A 22,887-nucleotide genomic window follows, 5' to 3' on the forward strand; every position below is an offset into this window, starting at 1 on the left:
ATTAAGAGTTGACACTGACCTGATGGCACATAAACAATCAATCTTATATTAGTAAGTAATCAGGGCCTACACAGAGACAGGTTGAGCCTTATTTCACGTTAAGTAAAAATATTGCAAAATGATTTATCATTGTTTAAAAATATTGGCATGATAAATATTTCAAGATATGGCAGAACTGTTATCAACTGACTATAGAAAGATCTATCAGCCTGGATTTAAAGGTCCCTTTTTATTTCGTTCTTCCATTACTTGGAATTTAAGATAGAGGTGTATTTCCTATACAAGTCTCTCTTCCCATTAATTTATTTTATTTCTAATTCTTAAAGTTATTGCACATGTTAGCTTTGTTGAAGAAGACAAAATATCAGATTGTGATCGATTTTGATACATTTTCCTCCTGTGAGATTCCAAAACTCCAAAATGATTACTATTAAATGTAGAATTGCTTTCTCATCATCTTTAATTTATCTACCTTTGAAACATCAAGTAACTAATATTTTCACAAGTACAATTTATTAAAATTAACCAACTAATATTGCGATTTGTACAGTATGGTTTAAGATGAAAATCATTTATCTTTCCAAGAGGTCCACAGAGAAAGACATAGACAAAACATTCTCAAACTAATGCAGAAAGATAACTTTCTGGCTTGTGGCTTTGGAGAAAAATGAATGCTACTCAGTTGAATATTTCTTTTTTCTCAACTTGGAAATTTTGCTGATTACTGGAAACTAGCTGAGGCTTTGTTTTCTAAAAAAAAACAAATTACACATGCTCATTGAATAGACTCTTACCTGGAAAAAAAAGTAAATGAGGCACTTGGGGAAACTAGGCAAAACATGAGTTTTCTCGCTTTTCTTTCTTTGGTACAAGATTGGCCCTGGTTAGTGCTTGGAAAGACTAATCAGGAAACACCATACCAATTGATTAGATTGAAAATAGGAGGGCAGGGATGGTGGTGTATATCTAGCTTGAGTAGAGTAAATCTTTATCTTTACTCCTAGCTCCATTTCAGTTGTAGCATCCTCTTCCAGACCACTGTTAAAAGGGTATCCTTTTGGGGAGGAGGAGTCAAATGGTGACAACACCAATTATCTTAGTCACATTTCATGACATTGGGAAATACAAGCACAATGCAATCCAGACAGAAACAATGTTTCTATTTAAAAAACATTACAATTGAATTTTCAACAAAGTTAAAATCTGATTCCAGATTACCTGGAATTGTATGTGCAATCTTTTCTTTCCATTTACCTACCGGTATGTATTATGCAGTAAGTTTAACAAAGGACAGATGATAACCAACCTTTTTAAAATATATATTTTGGAAAGTCCAATCAACCAGAAAAAGACATTTTTTGTTACATTATTCTAATTTGAATAATTAAAAAACTTAGTGCTCCTGGGATGATTGATTTTAGAATATAGAATATTCTAATTGTCTATAAAACATTATTAGTATGTAATCCAAGATTATTTTTCTAATCTTTAAACTTTGTTGATAATGTTCTTGATTTAGCCAATATAAAAACATTTTCCAATGCTTACTAGAGTTTTACAGTCTCCTAAAACTTCCTAATGAACCAAAGAATGCAATAATTTTCATTTAGTTGTGTTTGGTAATTTACATACATTCCCATTTAAAAATATTTTAAAGGTCTTAAAACATTAATTTGGTAATTAATGATGGCAATCCAATTTTGTAATTCTGCTCTGCAAATTAAAGTTTTACCCACTACTTTTAACAGGATTTGTTTCAGATAGTCAATTTTTCAAGAGAATTCAAATAAGAATGTTAGTTTCTGATCCAATAATACCCCAATATGTCTAATCACCTTAAGTGCTGAAATATCACCAAATTCCTTCTGTTGTTACTGGAATTAACAAATACTGCCAATATTACAGAAGACAATCTGGAAAACTGAAATCACCATTATTATATAAAAGCTAAAACTTCAAGAAAGAAATCTTTGATATTTTACTGTTCCATACAACATTGATCATTAACATGCAACCTATTTACAAAGCACAACTGAACTATGCAAAACTCTCAATATATATATATATCAGTCTTTAAGCCATGTTTAGTTTCATCATATTCATCCTCTCCACAGACTCTTAGGCATTTTGATCCATCATTTCATGTTCTCTGTTTTTCTGTACCACTTGAGACATTAGCTTCTACCAAACAGCATATTTTCCCAGGAATAATTATCTCATATATTTAGTAAAAATAAACAGTAAACAAATAGTATTTTTATATGGTTCTTTGGATATTTTATTGCCAGCGGGCAGGTTTTTAGATTTATTCTAACATATTGTATATTCAGAATAGCTTATCAAATTGCTATACCACTTGTTCATACCTAGGTAAAGTTCTTTAAAGAATTGTTAAAAGGATTATAATACTATTTGCATAATAACAGTTTGTATTCCATTCCTATGCCTGGAGCCACTGGAAAGTCACCTGGCAATCTAACTAAGTACACAAAGTTTCCAACATCAAAGTTTAAAGGAGACAAAAGGCATCATTTAGGAGTACCATATCTCATATTAAGTGTAAGGAAAATAGTCCCATTAGTAACCACTGAAGTAGTAGGATGAGAATAATATCATTTTATTTACAATAAATAAAATTCACTAGAATTTTTAAAATAAAAATTTAGGGCAATTAGTTCCATGTCAGAACTTTGTTTTTTTTAGATATCTGAAAATGCTGGATTTGAATCTGGATTCTCTTCCATGCAAAACAAGACAATTGAAACATTGGCTAAAATGACCTGTCTTGTGAAAATTCATGGAGTGACTTTTATTCAAATCACTCCATCTCATTCCAATCTGCCTTCCAGATTAGGTAAATTCCAAGTTTGAAGGGGAAAAATTGGAGGAAGAAATGCTATGTACATAAATTTAAGCTCCTGTGTAAACAGGTTCATAGGATAAAAAGGTAACAAAATTGTAACAAAATAAACAAGTGAGCTTTTCTAAAACATTTCCTTATTGCAAAGTTTTTGTTTATTTGGTGTTCTGTTGGCTATTTTCAGAATTTCATGTTCTGGCTGGCTTAAGTTTGTATAGAAACCGGGTTAAAATTCAGCAGATAAAATTTTTCTTAGCATAGAGCAGTGATGGGAAACTTTTTTTGGCTTGGTGCCAAAAGGTTCTGCACACGTGCGATAGTGCGAGTGTGCATGCCCACACTCATAATGCACTGCCCTTTCCCTGTGCATGCGCATAACACCCGCCCTTTTCCCGGACATGCACACGGGTGTCACTGAAGCCTTTGGACTTCCGGTAGGCCCATTGGGCCATTTTTTGCCATCCCCAGAGGACTTTCCTGAAACCAGAAGAGAGCAAAAATGGCTGAAAAGAAGGCCGAAAATCAGTTGACTAGCATGCTGGAACTGACATAGGGCATCGCCTTACATGCCCTCAGATATGGCTCCGTGTCCAATCTGTGGCACCCATGCCATAGATTCACCATCACTTGCATAGAGATTCATTGGGTACATTTACAGATAACATTATAATTTCTTGAACAAATGGTTGGGGCCTATTCTACACATAACAAGTAACCATTACTGATGGATCTATACATCAAACAAACTGTAAACAGGCAAATAATGTTACAGCTCAGCATGATGTGTTTACCAACGGCATATTTTAGATTTGTAATTTGTTTATATATTTTAATAGAGAAAGAAAACTGGGCACAATGGGGATTAAAGGTAGGATACTATATCCAGGCTGCAAAGTCCCATTCATTGACTAGATGGCAGAACATAAACTTCTGTATTTATTATTATTATTATTATTATTATTATTATTATTATTATTATTATTATTATTTTATTTATTAGATTTGTATTTTATTTTATTGTTTCCATCCATTATTTACCCAAAGTATTGCATCTCAGATATAGTAGTCTAATAAAAACAGAGTTTTACCTTATTTTTTTTCTTCTAGACTGACAACTGAACAAGTACAGCTTTCCTATTATGATTTATTAAAAAAAGGAGAAAGAAAGACGAAGAAGAAAATTCCTCATACAACAGCAAAGGAGATTGATTTGAATCTAATGCTTACATGTATGAATTAAGCAATGGAAAAAGTACGGAAGTTTGAAAAGTACAGAGATGTTTCTAGGACTGAATGCAAATATTTTCATTTACTTCTTCTGTTAATTTCATTCATATAGAGACTGGGACCTAAGGGACCTTTAATAAATAAATAAAAATCCCAAATAAATCTTTCCTATTCATTTATTACAGAAAATGTGATATTTTTGTTACATTGCAATGAAATCAGCTTGCAATTTGCCACTGACTTAATTTACACAAGCATGCATTTTTTATTTCTATTTTTTCCTGTTTTCTATCTGTTTCAGTATCATTACACCTACATGATTCTAACCAGCTCACAATATTGATCAATAAAAACAAACTTTTATAAATAAAATTAAACGTGATTAAAACCAGTAAACGGTTGATCAGAATTAATTCACAAAGTCTTATACATCACTGACTTTAGGGATAGTGTGTCCATAATTTGCCATTTTTAAAAAACCACTAGGAAATATGTTCTTCACTGACCTGTCTTCATGTTAAGGATCCAACTACTTTTAGCTATGCTCTTCCTGCCTCCAAATACAAGATTGAATTAATTTAGGACATTAAGCTATTCACACATTGTTGCATTGAAGCATTCTTCACTCTTTAGGATTTCAGATGGACAGCTCCCATCACAGAGAGAGATATCAGGTTGGAGAAAAAGTGGCCAATGGTTGTCCAGCCTGGAAACCTACTTTGTTTTAAAAGCTGGTGTGTCAGTTGATAAAATATATTCCACAAAGTTGCCAAGATGGAAAACAAAACAGAAACAAGATATCTAAAAGATCTCCAAACCATGAGAAGAAAAAAACAACAACATAGAATGCAGAATTACATCATCCAGCTCTTACATTTTTCCTAAACGGGCAATTTGCTCATCCAAAACACAATAAAACATCAATATTTTAAAAATTGGCATTCAATCAAACCAAGCTCCCTTTTGCTCTTTGTATCTGTTTTCTATTCTCATTTGGTTCAACTCTGTACTATTTTAATTTGCCACAATGGGGCATCTGGATCCCATAAAGCAATATTTCCCTCCAAAGTATTCAGCTACATCCTTTTTCAAAAGGACAGGTAGAAATCTAGTTAGTACAGGACAGAGAAATCATCTCACTGATTTTCTGTGAAAATGAACAGTAATGGGTGTTTCAAAAGTTAGTTTTGTTAACTCTCTTGGTTGGTTGGTTTGATCAGCCACAAATCTGTAGGCAAATTAATACTAGCCATCCACAAGAGAAGCTTTTCCTGTGAATAACTGAACTAAATAATTATCTAATATTATCACCAATGCATGCCAACCACCTAGGATACCTCAAGGGTCACTGAAAGCAACATTTTTTCCTGGCTTGAAACTTCAGTTTCAAATGTTCTTTTTTCATTCCATAATGTATCTCAAAAAAGACATGTTGGGGGGAAATCTCAAGACCCATTCATTGAAAACATAGGTTTGCAACAGCCATTTGATATAATCAAAAAGATAGTAATAGATCCCAATTTCTTTCAGGTGGGCTCACTTCAGCTTAAAAAAATGGCATGTGATGATAGCATTAGCTCACAGCATCTCAAAAGCCCAAGTCCTACAAATTAAGACATTACTGAAAGAAAGTATCTATAGATGTTGCTCAGAGACATTCAGATGCACTTTATGTCCTGTCATAAGTGATTAATTTGTCCCCCTAACTTCATAAAACCTGAGCATATTAATTTTATCTCAGTCTGGGAGTTTAGTAATCCTTTACGGTAAGTAAACCTTAGTTCTCTTCCTAGGGTAGGAACTATCAATAGAGTAGAAAAAGCAAAATGGGCCTCTTTTTTTTCAATGTAGCAAATCTGGATTTTTGTAAACAGTCCCAAAAGAAGCATTTCATTGGCCATAAACCTTTATACATTCATTTTTCATGAGCAGACTGCTTTTAATGAAAATGTTACAAATGATCTGCAAAATGTTTTCTATTCATTGAGCTAGCCTAACTTTCCTCTCTGGCTCAGCCAGTTTTCACTTTATCTCAGAAACCCAGAAAAAGTTCATGTTTTACAAGACTACTGAATAACTAATCTGATGAGCTAAAACTGTAAAATACTTACTTTTACAGCATATCCTCACAATTTACAGTATACAATCTTCTACTGCTTGCTGCAAGATTTCTTTCCATTTTGCAGATTTGTTGTAAAAGATTTCTGTCCCTTTTTTCTTACACATATTTCATAGAACAATTGTTATAGAAAAGTCAATTTTCAGTTAAATATACATTGTTGTCAACCATGCTTTAAATGACAGAGATGCAATATATGTTTACTTTTTTAAAATAATGGCAAGAATTCATTATGAATGCTGTGTCATTTGAATACAATGAGAATTTATAAGACAAATCACTCCTTAAAAACCGCTGCTTCTTTTCTTCCCTTTGTCAAAACTGACAATAAGTTGAAGAATCAAATTTGTTACATCCACTGGAGCGAAAAAATACAATACTGCTTCTTTTATCACATTTAAAAAATAAAAACTACTTTAGTCTCTAATACTGTTTTTACTGTTGTCAATTTTTCATCATTTTAAGAATTTAAAATTATTTCTATTATTTGCCTTGTACCTATTACATTAAAAAAAAATTCCACTCATTTCAAACTAATAGTTCTCATCTTTCTCACACTTTATTGTTTTATGTTTCTGAATTTTAACAGAATAAGTATTTGATTGAAATCCTAAGAGGAACTATTAATTAGGGTTAAGGTATTAAGCATAGATAGGCTAAATGTTCATACATTGATTTGTATTGTTAGCAGCTTTAAGTTACTATCCCTTCAGCTTTAATAGTGACCTTCTGTATAGAAATGGTGCAAGTGTGTGTATAATTTACAAAAAGATTCTCTTTCTCTATATATTTCTTTTTCATAAAGTAGCATCAAAACAATATATTTGTAAGCTGTATATAGAATGAAGCAAGCACATTGTATTACACAGATCAATCATAGCTACATATTTTCTCATAACTTTTAGAGGTATATTTATATTCATACAATCATCATTATTTAATAAAGAACATTTCCCCCCATGCATACATATCTCTTTGCATTATGCCATTGTACTGTAGACTAAAGGATAGCTTCCTTTAGTATGCCTGGGACAGGAATATCAAAAGCACTACATTCAGCGTGACCGATAAGCAAGAGTGTCAAAAGTGAAGCGAGGTGCATCGAAATATGCTTGCTTGTTGTTGGCTCCTTTGGTGAGTGTTAAAGTCCAGTGAAGTCAGTTGGCTGTGCTAAGTGAACAATGAGTGGGCGAGTGATGCAATCAAGTAGAAAGCACAAAGGGTTATCCAGTCTACTCTTTTTATAGATGGCCAGTTACCTTTCACCCGGAGGATGGCACTGGAGGACACTGTGCCACTAGAATTTTTAGCCCGAACCACATACAGTCCAGCATCTGAATCATACACCTTCTCAATGAACAATGTATATTGTGTATCCTGGTGTAAGAGCTTTATGTGCTCATCTCCCGTCACTTTCTGGCCCTTCTTGTACCTGGAGTAGAGAGTCAGGTTTCAAGTCAGGTTAACATGAATGTGGGTTGAAGCAATGATAATCTGCGAGGTCAGGCAAAGTCTTATGGAATATGAAAGTAGGTTAGGAGTAGAAACCATTTATAATTGTAGCTTCCCACCACATAATATTTAAAAGAAAAAAAGATTTCTGGTTAAAACATAGAAGGTGTTAGTAGCAGGAAACAAATAAAACTACGCCATAAAGACTGAAATATTCTTTAGAAATAGATCTTCACATAGCCTTTATTTGACTACAGTATGATTAGGCCACAGGTTGTGTGTAAAAAAATATTTATACAGAAAGTGTTGGTTTTCTTCTGTAAATATATCCCATGCAATTAATTGCTATCATTGTTGATTTATTGTTGTAATTGAGGACCAAATGGATCTTAAATTCATCCATTTTCAATAGAAGCAAAAACCCTGCTAGAAATGTTCATTTAAGTTAGTATCTATTAGTAAAATGGAGCAATGGCCACATGGTCTGTCTCATGGCTCTGGGATGTTTTGAAGGAAAAGAGCTTAGCGAATAGTGTTGGGTGAATCTTTAAATATAGGATTGCTTTCATTTTGTTATTATTATTAAAAAGAAAATTTAAAACGTTTTTCAATTATTACCAATATTAAAACATAACAAATTTCTATGAGACATTCTTATTAAGAAGATTTCTTTATAAATTGTTTTTATGATACTCTGTTAACTTCAGAGATTAATTGTAAAAAGTTTATTTTAATAAGAAGTTTGACAAGTTATAATAGCATTTTGTGTCAAATTTTGTGTGTTAAGTTGAGAGCATTAATGATCCAAAGGGAAAGTGATAAGGTATTTTAAAAGGAAAGAATAAAAGAAACAGCTTTTAAGAATTGCATTAGTTATTCAGGCAAGCTGTAGTGAGTTTTTTTTAAAAAAACAAATGCCTTTTGATTGTTAGCAAATTTTATCAAATGTGTTAGTTGCTTTCAGATTTGTTATACGTACTCATGAAGAAAATGTTTTTCTCTTTCAAATTATGCTTTCTTTCTAATTTAGCACATACAGAAGAAAATATGATGATTGGAAAAAAAAATAAGAGGGGCAACTCTAGAAAGGTGAAGGGAAATAACTACTCATATGAGATGAATTTAGAACAATCTGGATCTTATTGAGCCAATTTTGTCTTCTATTCCCTTCTACCCCACCATGAATTTACTGAGTTCTTAATACATAAAGATCTGTCATACTCTCTTAATTCTTGAATTTTTTTAACTAGATGTATCCTACAATCTAGTTATTGTCTGATTTGACATTGGGTTGGAAATTACGAGTCTTCGGAGAGGGGCGGCATACAAATCTAATAAATAATAATAATAATAATAATAATAATAATAATAATAAAAAATATATATAATAAAATAATAAAAAAAATAAAATAAATAAATAAAAAATAAAAAATAAAAATAAAAATAAAAATAAAAATAAATAAATAAAAATAAAAATAAAAATAAAAATAAAAATAAAAATAAAAATAAAAATAAAAATAAAAATAAAAATAAAAATAAAAATAAAAATAAAAATAAAAATAAAAATAAAAATAAAAATAAAAATAAAAATAAAAATAAAAATAAAAATAAAAATAAAAATAAAAAAAATAAAAATAAAAATAAAAATAAAAATAAAAATAAAAATAAAAATAAAAATAAAAATAAAAATAAAAATAAAAATAAAAATAAAAATAAAAATAAAAATAAAAATAAAAATAAAAATAAAAATAAAAATAAAAATAAAAATAAAAATAAAAATAAAAATAAAAATAAAAATAAAAATAAAAATAAAAATAAAAATAAAAATAAAAATAAAAATAAAAATAAAAATAAAAATAAAAATAAAAATAAAAATAAAAATAAAAATAAAAATAAAAATAAAAATAAAAATAAAAATAAAAATAAAAATAAAAATAAAAATAAAAATAAAAATAGTTGTTGTTGTTGTTGTTGTTGTTATTATTATTATTATTATTATTATTGCCCTAGCTCAGCTCCAGTGCACCTGTGTGTGCCAGCCAGCTGATTTTGGGCTCATAGGGAGGTTCTGGGAGGGCGTTTTCACCCTCCCTCAGCTCCAAGAAAGTCTCTGGGACCCGAGAAGGGCGAAATATGGGCCTATTGGGCCCACCAGAAGTCAGGAAATAGGGAAGCAGGGGAGGGCGGGTCATGAGCGCATAAAATAATAAAAGGTGGCCCAGAATAGAATGTGAAATGGGTTCAATTACTGCTGCTCTTGCCAGCATTATAAAACTCCCTGACAGGTCATCAGTTTTTATTTTGTTAAATTATATCCCAATTATTTATAATAGTAAGAAAATCTCATTTGAAACTCGGTTCATGAGAAATTCTTTGAGTTATCAGCTTTATAATTTGAGCACCACGGAAGAGGTGATGGTTGGAGGTTCAACTGATTTTAGTGCTTGACTCATTACTTTTCTAAACTTAATTTGCAACGTGGCCTCTCTTTCTGCTCTAAACTCTTCTTTTTAAAAATCAAAGCATGACTGAGATTCTTTTCATTCCCAAGGACTCCTTATATAAATTCTTAACCTTTCTGGATTTATAGTTATAGCCAGAAATAGCAGCAAACATGAATGTGCTGTAATTACACACAAAAGATAAATGCAATTTAATTACTGTTTGCCAACTCTGGGATTTAGCATCAACTTTTCTGTGCACTGGAGACCAGCTTTATTTAGTGTATATATTCTCCCATAAATACTCCCAGGAAAGCTTGTTTTCATTATCCTTGAATGTTATAAACCTTGTTTTACTCTCTTGTTAGTTGGCCAATTATACCCTATTGGTTCTCCCACCTTTATATGGAAAGTATCTGTAGAAACGAAAGGACCTTTACACCACAATTTTCAAAGCAAATAGACAAAATCCTGAGGCCAATTGTCTCTTAATTATGAAATATAAATGTGAATCTTATATAGGCATTCTCTGGCAAATTTCACAAACTAGGGGCTTACATCTATAGGCTTACAGGTTCAGTTTGAATGTGGATCAGTGGCTAGACATGAGGTAAACTGAAAGCAACACAGAGAATAATATTTCTTCTCTACTCAGTTTCTGTAGCTACGATAAAGCTAATCTTCAAATGCAGAGGGATTTCTAACAATTCAATTCTTATAAAAGGAGTTGTAATGTTTAATAGTTGGAATGTTCTATTGCTAAACTTTTAACTTCGATCGTCTTTAAATATTATTTAAAACATATAGATTGAATGTGCTTGAATTATTTTGAATCTGGAACCTGACAGTATTCTGTAAACATTATGGGAATGAAATTATATGGAAATGTGATATGAGCACGAGTGAGACTATATGATTTTCAGGTTCATGTTTGCTGGATTAGCCTATTTATATTTAGGTTTTTTCATTGTAAGCTACCCACCAGGTTAATGTAGGTTCTGGCAATCCTGTTACTTCTACTTCCAAAGTTACCGGAGCACCTTCCATGACAGTTACATTAGACAGAAGCTTGGAGAAGTGAGGTGCCTGTCCAGAGAAGCTGACTTTGCTGTTCTTTTCAGATAAGGTTTTAATCTCATCTCTGGTTGCCATCTGCCTCTGACAGTTTCCTGTGGAGTCCGATTGAAAGAGACCTGAAAATGCATTGGATGAAGCATGCAGCCTAGCCTGGTTTTTAGTACAGTTATTTCCGTCATGCAATTGGCTCTGTGCTTCCCTCATGCTTCTGGGAATCTCATGGCATTTCAAATGGGTTTCATGCACTTCACTCCTCAAGCAGTAGAAAGCCTTTGTCTTGAACGTAGAGGGGACAGGGGAAGTTGCAGGCACTTCTGGAGAACCATGAGCAAATGGAGATTCTATCTTGCCCTTGGAATGGCTGCTTAGGGTAGAAGAAGAAAAACTTCCTAGCTGCTCTGATATGCACTCCTTCCTGTGGCCAGGCACATCAGCAGAAGCAATAGGGGTTAAGGTATCGGAATCATCTTCCATAGTTTTACTGCCAGCACTTATTGGCATTTGCACAGTGTAAGAGCTGACATGCACACTACGGGAGCTACTGCTATGGGGTTCTTCTAGTTCTGTTTCCGAATGCAGAAGGTTGGATTCTGGGGTCTCGGAAAGTGGAGGCAATGAGATATCGTCAGGAGATATACACTCATATTCCTCTCCAGAGAGTGCTTCTTCTGCCAGGAGCTCAGTGTGAAAGCTTTCCTCCTTGGCAGCAAAAGACAGCTCCGTGTCTTGTGAAATAGAATCCTCAACAGCTGGGCAGACAATTGATGTGTCAGCCAAGTTCTTCTCTTCCTTAAAAGCAGAAAGAAAAAGAAAAAGGAAGGGAGGGAGGGAACGGAAGAGAAGGGGGAAGGGAAAGGAAGGGAAATGAAAGGATGGGAAGGGAGAGGGGGAGGAGGAGGAGAAGGAGGAGGAGCGGAGGGAAGAGGAAGGGGAAGGAGAGGGTAGGGTAGGGAAGGGGAAGGGAAGGGTAGGGAAGGGAGAGGAGGGGAGGGGGGAGGAGGAGGGGAGGGGAGGAGGAGGGGAGGGAAGGGGAAGGGGAGGGTAGGGAAGGGAGAGGAGGGGAGGGGGGAGGAGGAGGGGAGGGAAGGGGAAGGGGAGGGTAGGGAAGGGAGAGGAGGGGAGGGGGGGAGGAGGAGGGAAGGGGAAGGGAAGGGTAGGGTAGGGAAGGGGAAGGGAAGGGAAAAAGAAAACAAAGGGAGGAGAAAGGGAAGGGAAAATGCAAAAGAGACTTTAAATAATGTCCTGAAACCTATTTTACCTAATCTTTTTTCACATATTTCTTTCATTTATTAAATTTTAAATATGTATCTTGTCATCTGTCAGAAGGCCCATTTAGTCCAATTTAAAACAATTTTTGAAAAGGAGAATAGATATCATTCTGAGCAAACATATAAATTACTGGGTTTTTTTTTCTATTTTTCAGAAATGTATTTTTATTGTAATTGTAACAATGTTTTCTAAGTTGGTATTCCTGAAAATTTTTTTTATTATTATACCTAAGCTAATTATGTAAATGTCAGACTGCAGATTGCTTTTACTAAATGCAATTGCTTTTACTAAATGCAATGAAGAAAGAAGAGTACTACTGAAGTAACATCTGATGTTTTTATTTTCACTATGATAATACAAGTGTTATGCTGAGAAGGAAAATATTCTGTTTCTCTCATAACTTTGTGTCTCCCCAGTGATCTGCGTTTATAACAGATTCTGAAAAGATAGTTATTGAGATGGCCACTAGCTTGAACATTACTATCATGATGGATAATTTTATAGCTAGCTATTTGCCTTAATAATGAATGAGACATCTGTATTTGTGGTATATTATGGAGCTCCATTTCTACAGATGTTAAGGATGGAAAAGATATTTTTTTTCTTGATGCACCTGCTTGGCTAGTGTAGGACACAGAATGCTAACCTAACTACCTTTAAAAAAAAAAAAACCAAGAGTAGAGAGTAAAGCTCTTATACTCCCCTGTTTGATATTTGTTGCTCCCAGGAAGTTATGCAAATCCAATTACTCATGAATAATTCATTGGTTTCCTTTCCTTTAAAACACACGAAAACTTTAGCTGAGCAACATTTTCCTGTTTAAACTATGATTTCCCCTATTAGAAATTGTTCAGAGACCTGTCAAGAGTTCTTAATATACATTCTGCTCATCTCTGTTCCAAAAGCAGAGGCAAGAAAGAAAACTTTATTAGTGTTTATTGGTGAGAAGCAGTGACAATGCCTAAATATTACATGCTGAGGAATTACATCCCACTCCAGAAACATTAATAATTTTAGTAACTGAGTACGTGAAAAAATGTAGTGCATTGTCCAAATCCTAAGCCTAGGATAATTTTAAAAAACCTGTTTGTATAAAAAAATGGCTGAAGCATTATTTTCTAAATAAGTAGGATACCTTTATATACTGCTAATTTAAGTTACAATTTTCTGTCCTTCCTTAAGCCATTTACAACTCAAAACATTTTCTTGAATTTTCTTGAGGGCCTTATATTGAATGGGAATTCTCTTTTTCAACAGCATTAAAGAATATTTTTGCTATGAAAGATTATAGCATGAACTTTGATGGATGTCACTTGATTTAATTGGATGTGTGGATTATAGTTGTGAGAAGTCTATACTTACTGTACCAATTGTTGTGGGAAAATATATCTGTGTGTGTGTGTGTCTTTCTCTCTCTGTCTCTGTCTGTCTCTGTCTCTGTCTCTCTCTCTCTCCATCCCTCCCCCCTTCCTCTTTTCTTAAACTATTATTTAGCAAGTGAAGAGTCCTTTTTTCAGATCAACTGTTGATTTATTAATTGCATCAGGAATCCCAGAGACCGATTAGGTCCCACAGAGTTGGTCTTCTCCAGGTCCCGTCGACAAAACAATGCCGTCTGGCGGGACCCAGGGGAAGAGCCTTCTCCATGGGAGTCCTGACCCTCTGGAATCAACTCCCCCTGGAGATTAGGACCGCCCCCACCCTCCTTGCCTTTCGCAAACTCCTAAAAACCCACCTTTGCTGCCAGGCATGGGGAAATCGATTCCCCTCACCTGCTCCATTTTATGTATGGTTTGTTTCGGTTGCATGAATATTTTTAAATCAAGGGTTTTTAACTGTTTTGCTGTTTTAATCATTGGAATTGTATTTTGTATTCTTGTTGTGAGCCGCTCCGAGTCTTCGGAGAGGGGCGGCATACAAATCTAATAAATAATAATAATAATAATAATAATAATAATAACCTCCAATGCATAAGCTCCCAGTGTACATACAAACAACAAAGTTTGAAGTCATAGATCATAAATCATCAGATACAATCCTTGATCTGATCAGATTCCCACTCTTAGGAGCACTTATATACCAACGCAAATCACACTGCCTCCAACAGACTTAACTAGGGACTTGGAATTGCAAATAACCCTGATATATCTCTGTGTCGGTGGTACCATATTTGCATAGTGGGACATGCAATTTTAAGGCAAGAAATGCCACCTCACAAATGATAATGTACTCCTCCCTTATGTTATCCAGGAGTTATTTCATTTATCCAACCTCCCACCTTCTAGAATTTCCTCATACGGGGCTGACTCTGATACTATGTAGAAAAGACCAAAAGTAAAATTTCAGCATTTAGTGCTGAAAATCTGCCACTATGACAAGCTCTTTCCTTTTTTGAAGATCAGAACACGGGTGCATTTAAGTAGAGGTCTGAAAAGACTGGTCAAAGGAGGTAGTTGCTGGCCACTATATAACCATGTAACAACTCTTTAGCTGTTTGATTATTCACTGGCCAGAAAGGGCAAGAATTTGTTTGTTTGTCTGTCCGTCCGTCCGTCCGTCCGTCCATCCATCCATCCATCCATCCATCCATCCATCCATCCATCCATCTATCTATCTATCTATCTATCTATCTATCTATCTATCTATCTATCTATCAGTTATCTATCTATCTATTTGGATTTCTATGCTGCCCTTCTCCGCAGATGGTCTCCCTGCAAGTTCTATGAATGCCCAGATCCAAATATATAGGACACCACATTTGAACTTTGAATTCCCAGAACTGAGAGACAAAAATATTGGTTGTCCAGAAGTGGCAACCAATATTGTCCACCTTTTCTTATATATTTCTCTATCCCCCTATCCTACTTTTCAACATTATATACACAAATAGAATAATCCTCAGACAAATCTATCCTTCATGAATCATGAAATGGTACATATCATAAATATATTAATCTTTAATTAGTCTTTATGGCTCCTCGAGACTCTGTTGGATTTCCTGAAAAAGATTAACCTGACTTTCCCACCCTCTGGAAAGCAAAACCATCTATCTTTCCTAATGTTACCTTTTCCACGCTGAATGAAATAACAGTGCTTTCCATCTTAGTTATAAATGGGCTTTCAGATAATGTTAAAAAGCCTTCTCAAAAGTACACAAGTTTATGACATTCATTTTAACTGTAAGAAAGCATTCAGTGTGGGAGATGTTTTCCTAATTATTTATTTTCCAAACAAGAGATTTTTCTTTTAAAAAATTTCATGCTTGAATTAATTCCCTAATATCAATCCTTAGTTTGATTTACACAACATTTACTTTGGGGGAGGGGGGGATTACAAACCTTTTTCTTCAGCTCATATATTTTTTCTTTTATATGCTCTTTATCTATCTTCTGTTTTTGACTGTCTTGTTCTGTTCTTAGCTCATCACATTTATTAGAATTTGGTGATTTCCCCTTTAATGAATCTTCCTGTGAAACAAAGCCAAAAGTAGAAGCAAAGTACCATATAAACAATTTTGGACAGCAGGAGATTTGATGTCTTATCAATACAAGCAAGAAAACACAAGCTTTTGCAGCAAGAGATCTAGGATTCTGATTCACATAAAGCAACACAACATAATCTTTGTATTTGTTCATGGTGTGTTTGTCATGTTTACAGTTATATCACACCTGACCTTCTAGGTAGCTCATATCATGAAAAAGTCCCACAGAAATAGGAAACAGCAAAATGTCTCAAGGGTGTTTTTTCAAGAGGCCACTGGAATTTCTGGTTTTTCCTTGAAGACATTTCGCTTCTCATCCAAAAAAGGTTGAGGCTTCTTAGATGAGAGGCGAAACATCTTCAAAGAAAAACCAGAAAGTCCAGTGGCCTCTTGAAAAAGCATCTTGAGACAACCATGACCTGGATGACTGAGAATCTCCATAGACAAAACAGCAAAACATGAAAGAAATCCTGTATGCTGTAGACTTTACACTGCAGTATGCTGTCTTAAAAGAAGAGTTGCTGCTGAGGAAGTGTGACAGGTCTCTTTCACATATTATGTTAATCTGCCCCCAGGTCCCACTCCCTCATCCAAAGTAGGTTGTGGGCCATTGGATATACTGGAAAGTCTTAAAACACGGGTATCAAACTCTCCATATCATGTTGCCATCAAAGACGTTTTCCCTTTTGTGGAGCTGGGGTGGGCGTGGCCTGCACATGACGCTTTCTTCCTGCAGGCTGCCAGCTTGACACCCCTGCCTTAGAGCAGTGTTTCCCAACCATGGCAACTTGAAGACATCTGGACTTCAACTCCCAGAATTCCCCAGCCAGCATTCGCTGGCTGGGGAATTCTGGGAGTTGAAGTCCAAATGTCTTCAAGTTGCCAAGGTTGGGAAACATTGCCTTAGAGGATGCTGTGATAGAAACATAGCTTTCCCTGAAATCGGTACCAAAACTTATTCAGACATGCGCCACCCCAAGTAAAGACAGACACTGTATTAGCTCAGTATTTGAGTATTATTTTAAAACTCATTTCTGACTTGTAGACTCTAATGTATGGATAGAATCCTGTGTCATGTGTTTAGAAATCCACCAACACTATTGCTTTGGAAGTACCTCTGTGCATACCCTGAATATTTATGTATTTATTATTCAGCAGCTGGCTCACTTACTCACTCCCCTGCATCTCCACAGCATATTTTAATGGCATAAAAAGTTAATAGATTCTGCTGTAAAATTATATTTCTTCTATAGGAAGAAAACATTACCCCAAGCTTATCTTCAAGTTCTGTCAAGGAACTGCACAGTTCACCAATAGAATTAAGAACCTCTTTGTGTTTTGCTGTTATTTTTTCAACATGCTTCTTTCCTTCTTCATTACCTGTGGTTTACAAAAAGGAATGATAGGACATCTGCATTATCCACAACAATGTGAATGAAAAGCTGATACACTGACTGGATCCCAGAACTTTTGTGCCTATTTTTACTGGCCTTGGAACCCTTTTTTCATGATTACTTAGAAATAAGTTCCAGCAGCAGGTTCAGTGAAGTTTACTCCAGTTAATTAAGATATAATGAAACAGGAGCTGCTTTTTAAATAAACGTATTTGTTAAATTTATATCCCGCCTTAACTCAAATCAGGGTGTAGAACAGTGATGGCGAATCTATGGCATGGGTGCCACAGGTAACCTGCAGAGCCATATCTGCTGGCACACGGGCAATTGCCCTAGCTCAGCTCCAACATGTGTGTGCTGGTCAGTTGATTTTTTGCTTGCACAGAGGCTCTGGGGGACATTTTTGGCTTCCAGAGAGCCTTCCGGGGGATGGGGGAGGGCGTTTTAATTTTCCCCAGCTCCAGGGAAGCCTTTGGAGCCTGGGGGTGGGGGTGGGCAAAGCACAAGCCTACTGGGCCCACCAGAAGTTGGGAAACAGGTTGTTTCTGGCCTCCAGAGGGATTCGGGTGGGGGAAAGCAGTTTTCTCCCAGCCATGCATTGAATTATGGGTGTGGGCACTTGCACACACTCAATAGCCACACACCTATGCTCTTTTGGCACCTGAGGCAAAAAAGGTTCGCCATCACTATTTCCTCTTCCAACATTTCCAACATTTCCAAGGCAGATTTGGCTGAGAGAGGAGAATGGCCCAAAGTTACCATGAGCTTCTATGAACATGGATTATATTCTGGATGCTTCTAGTCCAATAGTTTAATCACCACTATACTTTGGCTTAATGTTAAAAGTAAAAAAAAATGACATTTATATGTGGAAGAATAATTAGCTTTGCATTTATCTTTTCAATTTTCAGTCTCGATGATTAATAGACATAATCCATTTGTTGCAAGTATTGATTATATAAACTTACTGAAAATTACAGTTGTGGTCTTTTCTCTCAATCAACTAATGATTGTACGAAAGTATCAGAAAGCAGGACATAAGTACAGTATAGACTGGGGGAAAAGTCATAAAGTTAATTTAACTTTCTTAGTATAAATTATTATATGTCGCTACTGGTTTTACACTCCCTAACCTTAAAGACTATCACTTTTGTTGACTTCAAAATAAGTGAAGAGGGAGGACAGAAAATTATAGGTCTACTTATAACCTGTAACCACCTGCAGTAGCAAAAAATTCTAATATTTTTCCACACAAAAAAAGAGGGAAGGAGGGAGGGAGGGAAGGGCTACTGTATTCTGAAGCTGTTTTCAGAAGTATCTGTTTCAAAAATCAGATCGCAGATTTTGAAATCCGTGCCTGATATTTTTATGGCTCTGCACTTTAGTATAAATCTTACAAAGATAGCCTGTATTTTTTTAACAAACTAATATTCAACTCAATATTCAAAGTGTACGCATCAGATTTTAAAGTTGCAAGTTTTTACCATACAAGTCTTTAGCAAGGTTAGTAAGCTGCTGGATTCTTTCCTCTTGCTGAGGGATCACAGGATCAATAAACTTCTTGAATTGCTTGTAGAGTATTTCTACTGCTTCCCTCGTCTTGCATTCTGTTGAGTATCTTCCAACCCTAAGTACTGTTGCATTTGCCTCTTCACACCAAAATTGACACTATGGAAGAAAAAGGGAATTAAAAATCGAATGTATTAAAATATTGGTATTTTTCCCCAGTAAAATCATTCTGTGAAATATTGCTTCATGAAGAAAAACTATTGATATTAGAATCAACAACTTGATGGCACAAAATCTAAACAGTCAATTAGTTGAAACATTGTGCAACTAAGTACTTTAAATCTTCATTTCTTATTGCTGTAGGACAATTTTCACCAATCTCAGACCCTACCCAAAATGTTGGACTACTATTTTAAGATCGTTACAAAGAACATTTTGTCTAAATCCTTACAATATTATATTAATTTCATGAGTGCATCCCTCTACCCTGCCTTTCAGATATATTGAAAAAGAAGAAGTGGCTACTTTAATACTTGTCAGCACTCTAAGTTGCAGGACATTCATAAAATATATACAAGATTGTCAACATTTATATCAACTATTCACTATAAGTGAGAATATTTTCAAGTGCTCAGCAGGAAGTGGTTAATCATGCAATTCTGCACTGGGAATGGTACCAATTTATTAATAAAATATGAGTCAGATAGAATTGGTTGAGATGTCCTTTCAGAAGTACAGTTATAGAATGTTTTTAAAAAGTCTATTATTTCCTAAAACAAAAGATATTATGCCTAAGAGTAATCAATCCACAAATCAATCTATCATAATAGGACTCTGAATAAGCAGTTAAAGGTCCACTTTAAAAAGAAAGGTTTTCAGAAGCTTTCTAAACCCAAGAGCAAAGGGACCAATTACCTCCAGAGGCAGTGTATTTCATATAGCTGCAAGGAGGGCCCGTGATCTGGCCCAGAGTCTATTTAACACCCCCTCTTGATAACCTTGCAGGAAAATCAGACTCATTTGGGATAAAAATGTTCTTAAGTAGTGTTGGGCGAACCAAACTTGCATAGTTCAGGTCCGTGCAGAACTTTGCAGTGTTTTTAAAAGTCCGTGTTCAGGTTCGGTGTTCGCTTGAACACCGTGGTGGACTGGAGATGGAGGTGGGGAGGGCTCTGAGGCTTAAGCCACCAACTTGGCTTGGGGGGGCAGGAGGGGCGACTCCAGATCTGGAGCCTGACCTCCCCCCCAGCGCTTCGCCTCACGCCGGGCTAGAGGGGTGGGGAGATAGGTTCTGCCGGCCAGCTATTCAGAATACCGGCCAGCAGCTTCAAGTGGGCGGTGGGTGGGAGGGGGAGGCGCGGAGGGCTCTGACTCAGAATATTTAAAGAGCGATTTAGTCAGCCGCTGCTGGTCCCCTCAGAACTGCAGAACCTGGCGCTGGGCAGTTATGCTGCTTACGGGAGGACGGCAAGAGATGGAACCGAGCTGTGGGCAACACGAGCTTCAGCAAATGAATCCAGAAGATCATCTTGCAGAAGAAGGTGAAGATCGAGCTGGACAAAAGTGTAAGTGTCTGAAATCTGCGGGGAGCTCCTGGATTTGGGATTAGCCCTCAAAGCTGCCACTGCCAGCCCCAGATAACCTCAGCGGTGGTGGCTACAGTAAAAGAAGACAAAAGTGAACCAATCACGGGGAATGAATGGTGTGCCCCCAGCTCGATCTTCACCTTCTTCTGCGAGCTGGATTGAGCTGGATATACGTGTATATATGTGAATCCAAGAAGAATTGCGTCTTGTAAGCGACAGATAAAAATATTATCAATACACAGATTTTCAAAATGTTGTTCAAGATTTTTTGTTCTGCCATCCAATGTGTTGAGAAGATCATGGCCAGTTTATGCCATAATCTTTCAATTTCATTTTTCAAAACTGGATTCTTTGTGATTTTGTCCAATTCTTTGTCTAACATAAGAATTTAACAAAAGATAATATAATAATATTGTTAATATTATGTTATAATATAATAACAACAATGTAACAATATAAAACAATGTAGATGATTATTATCATTACTAGTTCAATTACTATTATTCTGGATTAGCATATTAGTCCTTAATTTTATACATTATATTCCTTTTGTTTGTTTGTGAGATGAGTGGCTATATACATTGTTTAAACAAACAAACAGAAACAAACAACAAACAAACAAACGAATAAACAAACGAATAACATAGTTATAACAGTTGATTTGCTTTAGTTGCTTTTACTGCTACTACCGCTGTTCTTAATGTAAGGTACAGTATTGCATTACAACCCAATCCAGCAAAGGAGATTTGCTGGCTTTCTTGTTCCAAAACAGAGTTTCAACAATTAATGATCCCTGACTCATCAGGACTGGCACTCAGCCTTGGACCACTTCATCTCTTGAAAGGAGAGAACCACAAGCTGTTCCCTCAGCAAAATTGAATTGGTTGAGCCAATTCTAGTGGGAGAAGTCCTGAAGGTAATTCAAGGTAATTTGGTGCCAAGCAAATATCAGCACTTGGCTCTTGGGGGTTTTTAATACTATGTCAACCAGCCAGAATTGCTATTTGCAGATTGGCTGGTCCTATAAATTGTATAAATAAATAAGGTATTGTATAATAAATAAGGTACCTGGGGCAATTCATATAAATTGTGCGATTTGTTAATTATAACTGGACCAGGATGAGAATTGACCATGAGAAAAGGATGATGGTCATACTTTCTATATCCAAATCAGGTAACAATGTTTTGTAAATGTTTTGTAACTAAAATTATTTATTTATTTATTTATTTATTTATTTATTTATTCATTCATTCATTCATTCATTCATTCATTCATTCATTCATTCATTCAGTTAGTTAGTTAGTTAGTTGAACAAGTTCAGGATTGTAGTTTGTATAAGAATAACATAAATAATAAGTAATGATAAAAGAAAGCAATAGGACAGTAGGACAGGGGCAGTAGGCACAATGGTGCGCTTATGCATGCACATGTTCCAAAGTGATAGCAAAGTCTATCCATCCATCAACAGTATATCCGTCAGGTGCAAGATTACTTGAGACAAGCTCATAGCTACCAGCCCTGAACTCCTGGCCCAATTCAGCCCAACAGCATTGCTATGCCTCAATCTAATATATAGGCATTCAAATCCCACTACTTTGATGACACTGTCTCTGGTCACTGATAAACTCTCGTGGTAAAAGTGTTACCCAGCCCATGAGGCTGAAATCTACCTGGGTATATTTCTAATATGGCAACACTGCTCAGCCAGGTTTTGGTAATACACACCAGATGTACCTTTTGTTCGCAGACAAATTGTAATTTCATTGCAGGGCTAACTGGCATTTCTCAGCAATATCTGAATGCCAGATGCTCTAATAATCCAACTATCAGTCCACCAGGATGGGGTTACCAAGTTGCACCAACAACTACTGTATGTATGTTGGCAGTCTTCTTCAGTAAGAAATATACAGTATTCCAATATTTTTTTCTCATTTGTATTCTAATAGCATTTTCTATGCCCAAATGTATATTTTAAGAAGAGAAAGATGGAATGGGAACTTATGGGTTTTATTTTACTTTACCATTATAAACTACTTCAGGAAAACATACATAGCTAAAAGGCTAATCTGCATATTTAAGTAAAATAAGAAACATAGAAACATAGAAACATAGAAACATAGAAGACTGACAGCAGAAAAAGACCTCATGGTCCATCTAATCTGCCCTTATACTATTTCCTGTATTTTATCTTACAATGGATATACAGTATGTTTATCCCAGGCATGTTTAAATTCAGTTACTGTGGATTTACCAACCACGTCTGCTGGAAGTTTGTTCCAAGGATCTACTACTCTTTCAGTAAAATAATATTTTCTCATGTTGCCTTTATCTTTCCCCCAACTAACTTCAGATTGTGTCCCCTTGTTCTTGTGTTCACTTTCCTATTAAAAACACTTCCCTCCTGAACCTTATTTAACCCTTTAACATATTTAAATGTTTCGATCATGTCCCCCCTTTTCCATCTGTCCTCC

General features: G+C 35.3%; 1 protein-coding gene across 4 annotated transcripts in view; it reads right to left on the bottom strand.

The window, feature by feature from the left end:
- Positions 1–6,746: 6,746 nt before the first annotated feature.
- Positions 6,747–22,887, bottom strand: part of CCDC141 (coiled-coil domain containing 141) — a 146,509-nt gene continuing 130,368 nt past the window's right edge. For 3 of the 4 annotated variants that reach the window (XM_070731847.1, XM_070731849.1, XM_070731850.1), the window contains 5 exons: positions 18,805–18,988; positions 17,194–17,306; positions 15,784–15,912; positions 11,082–11,965; positions 7,291–7,638 (listed from right to left, as the gene is read on the bottom strand). In XM_070731847.1, coding sequence (XP_070587948.1) covers positions 7,377–7,638; positions 11,082–11,965; positions 15,784–15,912; positions 17,194–17,306; positions 18,805–18,988 — 1,572 coding nt within the window. In that variant the 3' untranslated portion in view covers positions 7,291–7,376. Of the gene's footprint in view, positions 7,639–11,081; positions 11,966–15,783; positions 15,913–17,193; positions 17,307–18,804; positions 18,989–22,887 lie in introns of all 4 variants that reach the window. The other variant, XM_070731848.1, reaches the window with a different exon arrangement.

Source organism: Erythrolamprus reginae, chromosome 1 (assembly GCF_031021105.1).
Source record: "Erythrolamprus reginae isolate rEryReg1 chromosome 1, rEryReg1.hap1, whole genome shotgun sequence".
In the NCBI taxonomy this organism is placed as follows: Eukaryota; Metazoa; Chordata; class Lepidosauria; order Squamata; family Dipsadidae; genus Erythrolamprus; species Erythrolamprus reginae.